This window comes from Galeopterus variegatus, unplaced genomic scaffold (assembly GCF_000696425.1).
Source record: "Galeopterus variegatus unplaced genomic scaffold, G_variegatus-3.0.2 Scaffold95, whole genome shotgun sequence".
Classification (NCBI taxonomy): Eukaryota; Metazoa; Chordata; class Mammalia; order Dermoptera; family Cynocephalidae; genus Galeopterus; species Galeopterus variegatus.
Genome location: NW_007726206.1, coordinates 512,757 through 525,545, shown reverse-complemented (window position 1 = coordinate 525,545; position 12,789 = coordinate 512,757). Strand labels below are relative to the sequence as shown.

General features: G+C 41.4%; 1 protein-coding gene across 3 annotated transcripts in view; it reads right to left on the bottom strand.

The window, feature by feature from the left end:
- The window catches only part of TMBIM6 (transmembrane BAX inhibitor motif containing 6), a 20,699-nt gene extending 16,301 nt beyond the window's left edge, over window positions 1-4,398 (bottom strand). Inside the window, exon 1 of one of the 3 annotated variants that reach the window (XM_008582872.1) lies at window positions 4,324-4,398. Coding sequence is in view for 1 of the 3 variants with exons in the window: in XM_008582867.1 (XP_008581089.1) it covers window positions 3,815-3,905 (91 nt within the window). In the remaining 2 variants the exon portion in view is untranslated. Of the gene's footprint in view, window positions 1-3,677; window positions 3,699-3,814; window positions 4,045-4,323 lie in introns of those variants that run through there. The other 2 variants (XM_008582867.1, XM_008582878.1) reach the window with 2 other exon arrangements.
- Between the last annotated feature and the right edge of the window lie 8,391 nt (window positions 4,399-12,789).

Sequence of the window (12,789 nt, the reverse complement as noted above, 5' to 3'; positions counted from 1 at the left end):
CCGAGGGTTGCGATCCCGTTGCCGGTCCCTGGTCCGGTACGGGGGCAACACTGAGGGTTGCGATCCATTGCCGGACACAGAAAAAGACAAAAGACAAAAAAAATAAATAAATAAAATAAATAAAATAAAATAAAATAAAATAAAATAAAAAAATTCTTGCCTTTGAAAAATAAAAGCCTGTTGAATGCTGGAGCCAGGACAGAATACATACAATTTAACAATGTTAAACAAGTCAAAGAAACATTGTTCACACATTTAATTTAAACTGTTAGTTCATGAGGGTGGCTCACTCGGGAGAGTGTGGTGTTGATAACACCAAGGCCACGGGTTCGGATCCCTATACAGGGATGGCCAGTTAGCTCGATTTGGAGAGCGTGGTGCTGACCACACAAAGTCAAGGGTTAAGATCCCCTTACCCATCATCTTTAAAAAAAAAAAAGAAAGAAAGAAAGAAAAAATTAGTTCATGAATTACACAACTCTTCCTTCTGTTTTTTTGGTTTTTGTTTTGTTTTTTGGGGGGCAGCTGGCCGGTTTGGGGATCCAAACCCTTGACCTCGGTGTTATATTTTTATTATTTATTTATTTTTAAATTGAAACATAATTGATTGTACATATCTGTGGGGTAACACATTGAATATCAATACCTGTGTGCAATATGTGATGCTCAAACCAGGATAATTAGTATATTCAACATTACACAATGAAATCATTTTTTGTGACCCTTTACCAATTTCTCACTAACTTCCTCCCTCCATCTCCCCCTTTCTCATCTTCTGGTAACCTCGGTTCTGTTCTCTCCTTTTGAAAGTTCAAGGTAACCCTCGTGTTATAAGTCTGCGCTCTATTCCTGTTTTATTGATACAACCATCTTGAATCCTGTCCCTACACATCCAGAAGGGACCAAATTCATAGTTAAAAGAGGGGCCGACCCCGTGGCGCACTCAGGAGAGTGCGGCGCTGGGAGAGCAGCGGCGCTCCTGCCGCGGGTTCGGATCCTATATAGGACTGGCCAGTGCACTCACTGGCTGAGCGCAGTGTGGGTGACACCAAGCCAAGGGTTGCGATCCCCTTACTGGTCACAAGAAAAGACAAAAAAAAAAAAAAAAAAGATAGTTAAAAGAGAAAAGTCCCATATGGTTTTAAAAAGGGGGCAAGATTTTTGTAATTTTTCAGTAATTCTTACTATTAAATAGTTTCAGACTGTATAACCATGTCCCTAGCACAGTTGTTAAGAGCATTACCTGTTGCTTTTGAACCCTGGCTATTATTTCCTCAGCTGTGTGACATGCAGCAAGCTTCTGGCACTTAACCTCACTGTGCTTCAGTTTCACCACTTGTAAAATAGTAATATATATTATTCTTTACTTCATAGGGTTGAGGATTAAATACCATTCTAAGTACATAGCACAAGCTCAACGCGTTAAGCAATGTTACTACTGGTATAAATACTCACTACTCTCATGTCCTCAATGCATTATTTTCCCTTTTAAAAGTCTAGTTTTAGGGGCTGGCCATTTAGTTGGTTAGAGCATGGTGTAGTAACACCAAGGTAAGGGTTCAGATCCCCACACCAATCCCCACCTGGCCAGCTGCCAAAATAAATAAATAAATAAAAGTCTAGTTTTATTATTTTTTTTCTGTAGTTGTATCATGTGTTTTTATTCATCCTGCCAATCTCTCATAAACATCTAGTTTTAGAAGACATTTATCCCAGGCTTAATTTACATATGCCGTGTAAATTAATTTTTAAAAAATTACTCAACTGTTAACTCGCAGCTGGCTGTATCCTGAAGGCTTAATATTTACCCAAATGAGAGAATAAAATTAAATTGAGGGGGGAGCATTGTGGTGTCTAAGAAGATTATAAAGGAGCTTGATAAATCTTATTACTGGTTAAAACCACTTTTGTTTAAATGGCATACCTCTCCTCTGGCACATTTATATATTAGAACAAGGGTGCTGCAACCTCAAATCAACATTCCCCAGTTGGCTCACAGTAGAATCTACCTCACAGGGTCACTTAAGGATTCCTAAAAGCCAAACTTTAAGGCCTTGGTCTTGAATACTGTCTTTGGAAAATAAAGATGTACTCAGTATAAAAACTACAAAAGCCTCCATGAAATTTGGTTACAAACCCTGGGGGAACAAAACAGGGTGGGGTAGAAGACACTTCTACCAGATTCTATAACCAACTCAAAGCAGCAAAAGAAAATTTAGTAGACGGAGCATCTGGTTTCCCCAGAGGAGATGAATGCCCTTGGGTAGTTTATGAAATAAAATGAAACTTTTCAGGCCAGCAGCAGTACCTTCTAGAACAACACCACTGACTACATTTATATAAAAGTTTACAACGTTCAAAGTGATTTTATAATCATTATCCCCTTTGATCTTCACATCAATCCATGAGGAAAGGGAAAAAATTAGTCCCACTTTAAGATAAAAAAAAAAAAATTCAAAAAGGCAGTATAATACTGGCAACAGCACCAAATTTAGAGTCAGAAGTCCTGCCATTTTCGACCACATAACCTTGGGAAAATCATTTTACCTAAAGTCATCTCAGCCACCTCATCTGTAAGATGATGATGATTAATACCTGCTCTACTGAATGCCACTAATAAAATCTGTATGAAATCATCTTAAAGTGCTAAACAGACATTAGTATTAATTTGACCAACATCAAAAAGTTAAAATGCTGTAAATAGCAGAGGCAGAACCAGATTTGGGATTTTCCGCCCTCTATAGCCTGATGATCTTTCTACTATTCTACCCTACAGTAGAAAAATAAGCTTTCCTTAAGCAGTTCCAGTCATAGGTCAAGAGATCTTTAAAACAAAAACAAAGACAACCCCCAAAACATCTGCTAATTCCTATTACACCTTTCTCTATTTTTCAGTATTTCTACAAAGAGCTTGAACTATATTGATAATTGGGGGGAAAATTGGAAATGCTGACTAAGTAACAGGATTAATTTTACTTTTTCCTATTCTTTAGAGTTAGACTTCAGATCAATTCTGGGGAAGGTAGAGAAGGGAAGAAAGAGGGTACTAAGCCATGTTTCCACAAGATGAATAATGGAAGAAGGAAACTCTGGATCTAAATTACAGACTGCATTTCTCAAGGTTTCAACCACTGTCCCTACTGGAGAAAAATGGCAGAGAATCTAAATGTCAACATATTCTTGAAGCCAGAACAAAAAATATTAGACAAAGAGCAATAAGAAAACACCAGAGAGAGTAAATCTAATAATCACCATAAATAAATATCAATAAGTAAATACAAAAGCCCATTCGCCATTAACCTTTAACCTTAAAGTCTTTGTGTTTCAGGCACAGTCAGCTCTACTGGGTTACACATTCACAAGTTAACTACTGCTAGAACAGTCTCAAGTTCAAAGGTTTTTCTGTTGTTTGGTCAATGAAAGGTTGACGGGATAGGTAATGCAACCCGGGCTGGCACGGTGTAGCAATTTGACATAGTAAATATACAAAAATACCAAAGCCTACTTATTACCACAGCTCCACCAAGTAGGTCCAAGAAAACAACCGCCCAACGACGCCCACAAGGCTCTGGACCAAGCAAAGCAAGGCCACCTCACCTGCCCAAAGGTAACCAATCAGACCAGAGCGAGGTTGCCCTGTAGGGCTGCGAAGCCAGGCCAAGTCCCAGTCTCCTCACCTCCCGCCTCTGCTGTTGGCTTCCAAGTCACTAAGAAGCCTCGAGTGTCACAGAGGAGTGTGACATCACCCGCCCCGCCGTAACAGGGCAGCCTGCCCGTCCAGGCCCCTAGCAGAGTCCCGGCCACCGGCCCTCACCCAGAGGCACTCTGACCAGAGGACCCGCAGCAGAGTAGCGATCGGCTGGTTGGGGCGGGCGTGACCACAAACGGTGAGGTTCCGCTTTCATTCTCCTCGGAAGGAAGGGGCGTGCCCTGAATTCCAGCGATCGAGGCTGGGCCAAGCGGCCCCTGCGTCTATCTACACTTAGCAGAGGGGGAGGAGGAGAAGGAACGCGGAGTGGAAGCGAGGAAGGAAAGCTAAGGAAGAGCCTTCACTAGTGCTCTGGTGCAGAATGAGGGCTTCCACACCCCCAAAGACCCCGCAGACTCGCCCCCGCCCCACCACGGCTGCGCATGCGCCACACTGGTTCCCCAGCTTCCCTCCCCGCCCAGCTTTCCGGAGTTTAGCCGCCGAGCGGGGCTCAGTTCTCTCAGGACGCAATCTGTCAGAAAGCGGAAGCTAATCCCACCCTTGCTCAGACAATGACTACTAACTCCCTTTCCACTCCTCTCTCTGGGTTTCCCTAGGCCTAGCTTCAAACTTACCTTCTTCACCAGCCTCTCAGGAGCCCACCACCTCTTCTAACACCGGATGTGCTCTGACTCTCCCAGGATTGGCTCCAGACTCTTTACCTAGCGCCCGCCCCTCGTGGGAAGCCCCGCCCCCGCGTCCAGCTTAAACCCAGTCCTCATTGGCCTTTGCCCACACTCCTGCCTTTCTATTGGCTGTACGTGCATAAACAACGGCTGCTTACTTCGGAATCATTAGCTAATGGCCTTGTCGATCAAGACTCTGGCCACCAGCAGCAGTTGCATCAAAATGTCTCCTCCTTCTTCCCCCACAGTAAGGAAAGATCGTAGTCCATCGACTACTCTAGTGGAGGAAGTGAAGAGGGTCAGGTCCCGCCCGAGACACGGGGCAAGTAATAGAGCCTCCACGACGTGTGATGGGACAGAGCCAGGGATTCCGGTTTTAGGTTTCTCATGGAATGTTAATGGAGGAAAGCGATTCAGCGAACACATGGAAAAGCATCCTCACAGGGGCCGATTTACCATGAATCTAGCACAGCTTAAGCTTCAGAGCACTTTTGAAGGATCAGCGAATTTTCCAGGAACGCGAGGAAATAGCAGCCCTAGTCCTGCATTAGGAGCTTGGACCCCAGCATGGAGGTCACCCAAAAAGGCCAACTGGTGGTCTTGGGGCCGCTGGCGGGGCGGGCGGGCTTCCAGGACCACCTCCCCATCCTCTTGCTTGGGGAGGGGCTTGGTTCTTTATAGTTATCTCGACCCTGTGAGTTGGGGGTGAGGTGGGTGGGCGAGGGGACAAGGGCGGCGACGACCTGACCGAGCTGTCCTAACAGCCCCTGTGGAGACCAAGCTAAGGGAAATCAAAGGGCTAGAGTTCCCCCCCCGACCCCCCCAGGGTTTGTCCCCAGCAAGGCGCATCACCTGTGCAAGAACTTACAGTAAGGAATTGTGAAGCTGGTAAACAAAAGTTTATAAACTATCAATAATGTTTAGAGACCTATTTTTTTCTTTCTAATTTACCTTTCTAATATCTCTATTAAAATAATATAAAGTGCACTTGGGAGAGTGTGGTGCTGATAACACCAAGGCCACGGGTTGGGATCCCAACATAGGGATGGCCGGTTCGCTCACTTCGGAGAGCCTGATGCTGACAATACCAAGTCAAGAGTTAAGATCCCCTTACCGGTCATGTTTTTAAAAATATATATATATATGTATAATAATAATATAAAGTGGTCATAAGAAGAGGCAAAGCGTATGCAGCCAAACAATGTAGGGGAAAAAAGGATTATAGTGGTTGCCAAGCAGTTAATGTTATTTTTCTGGATTTTGTGATGTCCGTGGTTTTGTCAGCATTTTAAACTCTGTAATGATTTTTTTCATTCAAAATAAATATTGACTTTATTACCTAATTTGTACTCTTCATTACATAATTTTATTTACCCTAAATGAATATTGACTTTATAACATAATTTTAGAGCCCCACAATTCTATACGTTTTAGGACCCACAGAACATAGACCCACCCCAGCACATCATTTTACAGATGAGGAAATGGCCCATGGACAGAAAAGTTTCTGGCAAAATGATGGAAGAAATTTCTATTAGGCATTTGATCAATGGAAATAGATCAGAATCCATCATTTAGGAAATCACTTTCTAGAAGGGTAGAATAGTTATCTTTTTGGTAAAGAATACAAATGTGCAGGGTATGATTCTCAGTACACGAACCCAGCTATGCAATAAATGTTTATTTCTATAATGCAACCTAATATTTACTCTGAAGCTCATTCCACCAGAATGGAAGAAAATGTATTATCACTCTTCCTTGGAGTTTCTCCCACCTCCTAATTTCTGCCACATTTCTTGGGCAGAGTGCTGGTAAACAGGGCCTATCTTGTTCCTGGCCATCAATCTGCACAGGTTGCTGCAGAGATTTTTACCTTTGTATTAGTATGGCCCTTTTAGGTGCAGCCACTCTATTTTCATGCCATGCTTAAGGCACAATAAACCTTTGTCAGGCTAATATTGAATTCTCTGGCTGGAACAATAGGTTGCTAAGAGTTTGGCGTGCATGGTGTTGACTGGCATAGGTTATTCACTGAGCACCTAAGATGTGCCTATTTTAGGTACTTGTGGACCCATTGGTGAACACAACACAAAGATCACTGCCCTCAGTAGAGCTTACATTCTAGCAAGGGGAGAAAAACTAAATAATAAGCGTAATATGTAAATTACATAGTGTGTTAGAGTATAAGTGCTATTAAATAGAGTAGGGAGGCCAATTGGGATCAGAAGTTTTGACAGATGTGCAGGTAGAAATTACAGAGGTGGTAGGCTTTATTGAGATGACACTTGAGCAATAACTTCAATGGGGTGAGGGATTGAGCAATGCAGGATCTAAAGAGAGTATTCTAGACAGGAACAGCAAGTGCAAAAATGAAGTCAGGACAATTCCTGGCACAGTTGAAGAACAGTAAAAAGGTCAGTGTGGCTAGAGTGCTGTAATTTGGGGCAGAATTACAGAGGATGCAGTCAAGAGAGGTAGTATGGTGAAAGCAGATCATGTAGGGCCTTGAAAGGCTTTAAAGGACTTTGGCTTTTTTTGAGAAAAATGGGTAACCATTACAGGATTTTGAGCAGAGGAATAACGTAATCCAACTTACTTTTTTACAGAAACACTCACTGTTGTATGAAAATAGGGCTGGCCAGTTAGCTCAGTTGGTTAGAGTGTGGTGTTATAAGGTCAAGGGTTCAGATCCCCGTACTGGCCAGCCGCATAAATAAACTATGGAAAGTCAAGGATAGAAGCAGTGCAGTTAAAAGGCTCGTGCCAAAGTGGTAGTGGTGGAGGTGGTGGGAAGTCGACAGATTCTGGATATATTTTGAAGGTAAAACCAATATGCTTTGGTCCAGCCCGTGGCTCACTCAGGAGAGTGTGGTGCTGATAACACCAAGGCCAGGGGTTCGGATCCCATATAGGGATGGCCGGTTAGCTCACTGGGTGAGCGTGGTGCTGACAACAGGAAGTCAAGGGTTAAGAGCCCATTACCAGTCATCTTAAAAAAAAAAAAAAAAAACCAATATGATTTGTTGGCAAATTGTATGTGGGATATAAGAGCAATAGAGAGGAGTCAAAGGTGACTCCCAGATTTTTAGTCCTACGTATTATTTATCTACTGCTTTGTAACAAGTCACCCCAAAATTTAGTGGCTTAAAGCAATAATTATTTATTATTATGTTTTCTGTGGGTCAAGAATTTGAGATCAGCTTAGCTGCACATTTCTGGCTTAGAGTTTCTCATGAGGTGCCTGTTGTCAACAGGGACTGCAGTCATCCAAAGGCTTGACTGGGGCTGGAGGAAGTACTTCCAAGGTGGCTCATTCATATAGCTAACAATTTGGTGCTGGCTGTTGTTAGGAGACCTTAGTTCCTCTCCATATGGGGGTCCTCCATAGGGCTGTTTGAATGCTCTCACAACATGAGGGCTCACTTCCTCCAGAGTGAGCAATCCCAGTGACAGAGAGAGCTAGACAGAAGCTTTTTTTATGACTTATCCTCATAAGTAAAATAGCAATCATCTCTTTATAACACCCTATACTGAGATCCCTGTCCTGGGTCCTGTGCCTTAAAGAGCCTCATGCTTTGGAGCACCTTCCTGGAAATTTCATGTCTCTCTCTGGTACCTGGGACCAGCCAGGGCCATCAGTGCCATCAGTGCTGAGCCCAAACCAGAACCTGCATGAGCCCTTGTCCCAGCTTTTCCCCTTCATGGCATTCTCCAATCCCTGGATGCCTAAGGAGCTCTGGAACTTATGCATATGGGGACATCCCAGGGCCCTGTGACCAAGCCTCAATTCCAAGAGGGCATCCTGGTAAGCTGATCATACTTGCTGGCCAACACAGTATTCATTTCACAGAATGGTGTGATATTGGATCTCCAGAATGGTGCTGACATGCTGATTTGAGGTCAAAAACAAGATGAGTTCAAGTCTCTGGGCTACCGACAGTCCTCCACCAACTCTTGGGCTTGAGCCATGTGTTTGGGTCCCTGTGTTGTCCCTCCCTGTCAGTGTTATAACTGTGGAGCTGCTGGAGGTCCACAGTACCTGAAGGCAACAGGGTGGCAACAGACATGTTTTATTCTATATACCAACCCCCTACCTGCCCCATCACTGGCACCCAGAGTAGTCACTCCACCCCTTCTGAAGACTCCATTTCTTGTGTCTGATAGTCCTCTGGGGCAGTTCCAATTTTCTCCTTCCAGGATCATTTCTGTGTGCTTTTGAGATTATTAATGCACGGTGCCGAAGGGCCCTTTCCAACTGGTATCCTCTTTGGCTTCTGAGTAATGTGGTGATGCAATGCTTTCTCCCATGTCAGTCTTAAGTCATGCCAAAGGAGGCATACAAGAATGGGATCACTCTCCTTGCTGCACCCACGGGCCCTTCACATACGTTCCCTGTTGGTGATGGTGTATGGGAGATAGGGGTGTGGTCAATATTAAAAGAGCTCACAGTCTAGGAATGCTGTGATTATGGTTTAAGAGTGCAAGAGAAGAAACAGTTGGAAGAGTTGTCCTATGTTATGGCATAAAATTCTTTAAATGAAAATTTAACATGACTAGAAAACAAGTTATTATTCACAATTTCCTGCATACCCTGGGTAGGACTTGTGTTTGTGGTCATCATCAACAAAATACAGTAATAATTTTTTAGAGTCATGGGCAACATAATGAATGATGTGTCATGAGTAATGTTGTAACCAAGAATGTTAAGGAGCTACAGAGACAAGAATATTTATATTGTTTCAATACAGTTTCCAAAGAACCATTGCATTTTGCTCATATTAACAGAGTTACTACCTTTTCTCCTGATGGAATATATAAAATTAGCCAGGAATGGCATATTTGATAATGAAGAACACAAAAAGCATAATTTCTGGGCCTGAACAAGAAGAGATGGTGCCTGCACACTTCAAAGAATCATCACGTGTTCTGATATGGACCGTAAACTAATACCTCTTCTCTACCCATTACTCTAAATCTTCATTGATAAATCATTACATTATTATACCTCACATATGTCACAATATGTGGCCTTTTGTGTCTGACTTCCTTGACTTAGCATAGTATTTTCAAGGTTCATCCATGTTGTGATATGTATCAGTACTTCATTGCTTTTTATGGCTGAATTATATTCCATTGCCTGGCTATACAAGATTTAGTTTGTCCATTCACACATTGATGTACATTTGGGTTGTTTCCACTTTTTGGCTATTATGAATAATGTGCTATGAATATCATATACAAGTTTTTATGTGAAAATATGCTTTCATTTCTCTTGGGTGTATACCTAGGAGTAGAACTGCTGGGTCATATGGTAACTTTAGATTTAACTTTTTGAGAAATTGCCAAACTGTTTTCCAAAGTGGCTGCACCATTTTATGTTCTCACCTGCAGTGTATGAGGACTCCAACTTCTCTAATTCTTGCCAACCCTTGGTTTTGATTATAGCCATCTTACTAGATCTGAAGTGATAAATCACTGTGGTTTTGTTTTGCGTTTCCCTAATGACTAACGACATCTCTTCATGTGCTTATTGGCCATTATACATCTTTGGAGAAGCGTCTATTCGAATCTTTTGCCCATTTTTAAATTGGGTTATTTGTCTTTTTACTGTTGAATTGTAAGAGTTCTTCATATATTCTGGATACATATCAGATATATTATTGTTTGCAAATATTTTCTCCCATTCTGTGGGTTGTTTTTTCTCCTTAGTGGTTCTTTGTAATTTTGGTGAAATCCAATCTGCCCATTTTTTTCTTTGGTTGCTCATGCTTTATGTGTCATACCTAAGAAGGTAATACATTTTAAATCAAATGCAATACATTTTAAATTATTTATATAGATGGGATATCACAAAAAATATTTGCCTGGGGCTCCACACACCTTAATCATGGCCCTGTTTCCATTACTGAATTTCATTTACTTTGAAGGGGAAGGGAATTAGACTTCATCTTTTGAAGGTGGACTATCAGAGAATTTGAGGACATATTTACAACCACCACTTGAGCACTTGGAAGGATGGAATTCCTATCAACTGACATGGGGAAATCTGCAGAGGAGGAGAAAGTTCTCATTTTTGAAAATGTTGAGGGCTTTTTTTTTAATATAGTACAGGATATAAAATACCTCTTATATCCATGCCTCTATCAAAACGGAAAGATAAAAGATATGGAGGACTGAATTCTTCCAAAAAATTGGAAAAAGCATATTTCTGAAAGTTAAAATTGTTTGAGGTAGGGGTTTTTTTGGTCATTCTATGTGTTTTATTTACTTGATAAATATGTTTACTACTCATTTATCACAAAATAATACAGCAAATGTCTCAACAATTTCTATTAAGCATCTTTTGAATGTGTATACAAAATGCTACATCTCTGCTGCTAGTCTTATTTACTCTCTCAGCAGTAGAATTAGGAACCATGTTTGAGATGTTTTTTTTGTTTTAAATGGTCTTCAATGCCTTGACATTAATTTCATCAGAAGGTTGAGGCTATGTCCTCTCCCCTTGAAACTGAGCAAGTTTGTGATTGCCTCATCTAATAGACTACAGAATAAGTGATGTTGTGTGACTTCCAAGGCTATGTCATAAAAGCCATGCAGTTTCTGCCTAGGTTTCTCTGAACACTTGTTCTTGGGACATTCCCTCTTAGAACTCAGCTGCCAACTTGTAAGCCTAAGCTACATGAAGAGGCCATGTGTAAGTGCTCCAGTCAACAGTCCCAAATGAGACTAGCTTTTGAGTCATCCTAGCCTGATGCTCATATGTGAGTGATGGAGCCTCCAGATGATTCCACCCATTCAAGTCTTCCCAGCTGATCCCCTGCTGTGTCCGGTCCAAATTCCTGTCTCATAGAATTCACAGGTTAAATAAAATGATTGTTGTTTTATGCCACAAAGTTTGGGTTAGTATAGATACTGGAACAATGTTCTTTCCACAAATTAGTAAGAAAAAGAATGAAACCAACATAAAGATGGTCACAGGGTATAAACAGGCAATTCACTGAAGAGAAAACCCAAATGGCCAATAAACACACGAAAATAAGTTCAATTTCATTAGTAATTAGAAAAATGCAAACTGGGGCCGGCCCGGTGGCGCACTCGGTAGAGTGCGACGCTTGGGAGCGCAGCGGCACTCCCGCCGAGGGTTCGGTTCCCATATAGAGACCGGTCTGCTCACTGGTTGAGCGCGGTGTGGGCGCGACACTGAGGGTTGCGATCCCATTGCTGGTCGTATAGAGACCGGTCTGCTCACTGGTTGAGCGCGGTGTGGGTGCGACACTGAGGGTTGCGATCCCATTGCTGGTCGTGGTACGGGCACGACACCGAGGGTTGCGATCCCGTTACCTGTCACGAAAAAAGACAAAAAGGGGGAAAAAAAAAAGAAAAATGCAAACTGAAACAGTGACATACCATTTCACAAAGAATAAAAATTTAAAAGTCTGACAACTCTAGTATTGCTGAGGAAGTGCTACTGGTGGAATGGAAAATTAGTATAACCACTTTGAAGAGCAATTTAACAAGATCTAGCAAAGCTGAAAATGACTTCTAGGTACATATTTTGGTGCATGTGTGTAAAGATACATACCTAAGGCTATTCATTGTAGCATTTTTTTAAATAATAAAAAATTAGATAAATGACATTCTCAACAGGGGCAATATTGCCCCAAAGGGGATGAAATTTGGTTCTTGGAGGTCCCAAAAAACTTAGATGTTGTTTGTGGTTGTGATTCTCCAGAGCTCAACTCTATGCAACAAAAACCTTATTTCTTAGTATTTAATTTCTCTTGTTAGGGAGAAATTAAACTAAATTTAAATCGAGTTTTGATTCATTTAATTGTAATTAATTTTCTCCTTGGGTAAGATAACAAAAGAAAGGTTGAAAAACAAATTTAGGAGCTGACCAGTTAGCTCAGTTGGTTAGAGCATGGTGTTATAACATCAAGGTCAAGGGTTTGGGTCCACTTACCAGCCAGTGCCCAAGAAAAAGGAAAGAAAAACAAATTTATACAATAAAAAACCATGCAACTGTTACAACAAATGTATTAGAACTATATATCAATGTGAACATGTCTTAAGCATAAAGTTGAGTGAAAAATTACATACTGTTATATGCAATATGGTGCTATTTATGTAAATATAAAATAACATCCAGAAAAATAATATATATTGTTGATCAGTATATATATAGCAAAGGGTTTTTTTAGGCGACATTATTTTATAGAGCAGTGTTAGGTTCACAATAAAATTGAGAGGAAATTATAGAGATTTCCTATATATCCTATGTCCCCACACATGAATAGCCTCTCCCATTATTAACATCCCCACCAAGTGGTACATTTGTTATAATTGATCAACCTACATTGACACATCATGACTCAAAGTTCATAGTTTGCATTATGGTTCACTCTTGGTGTACAT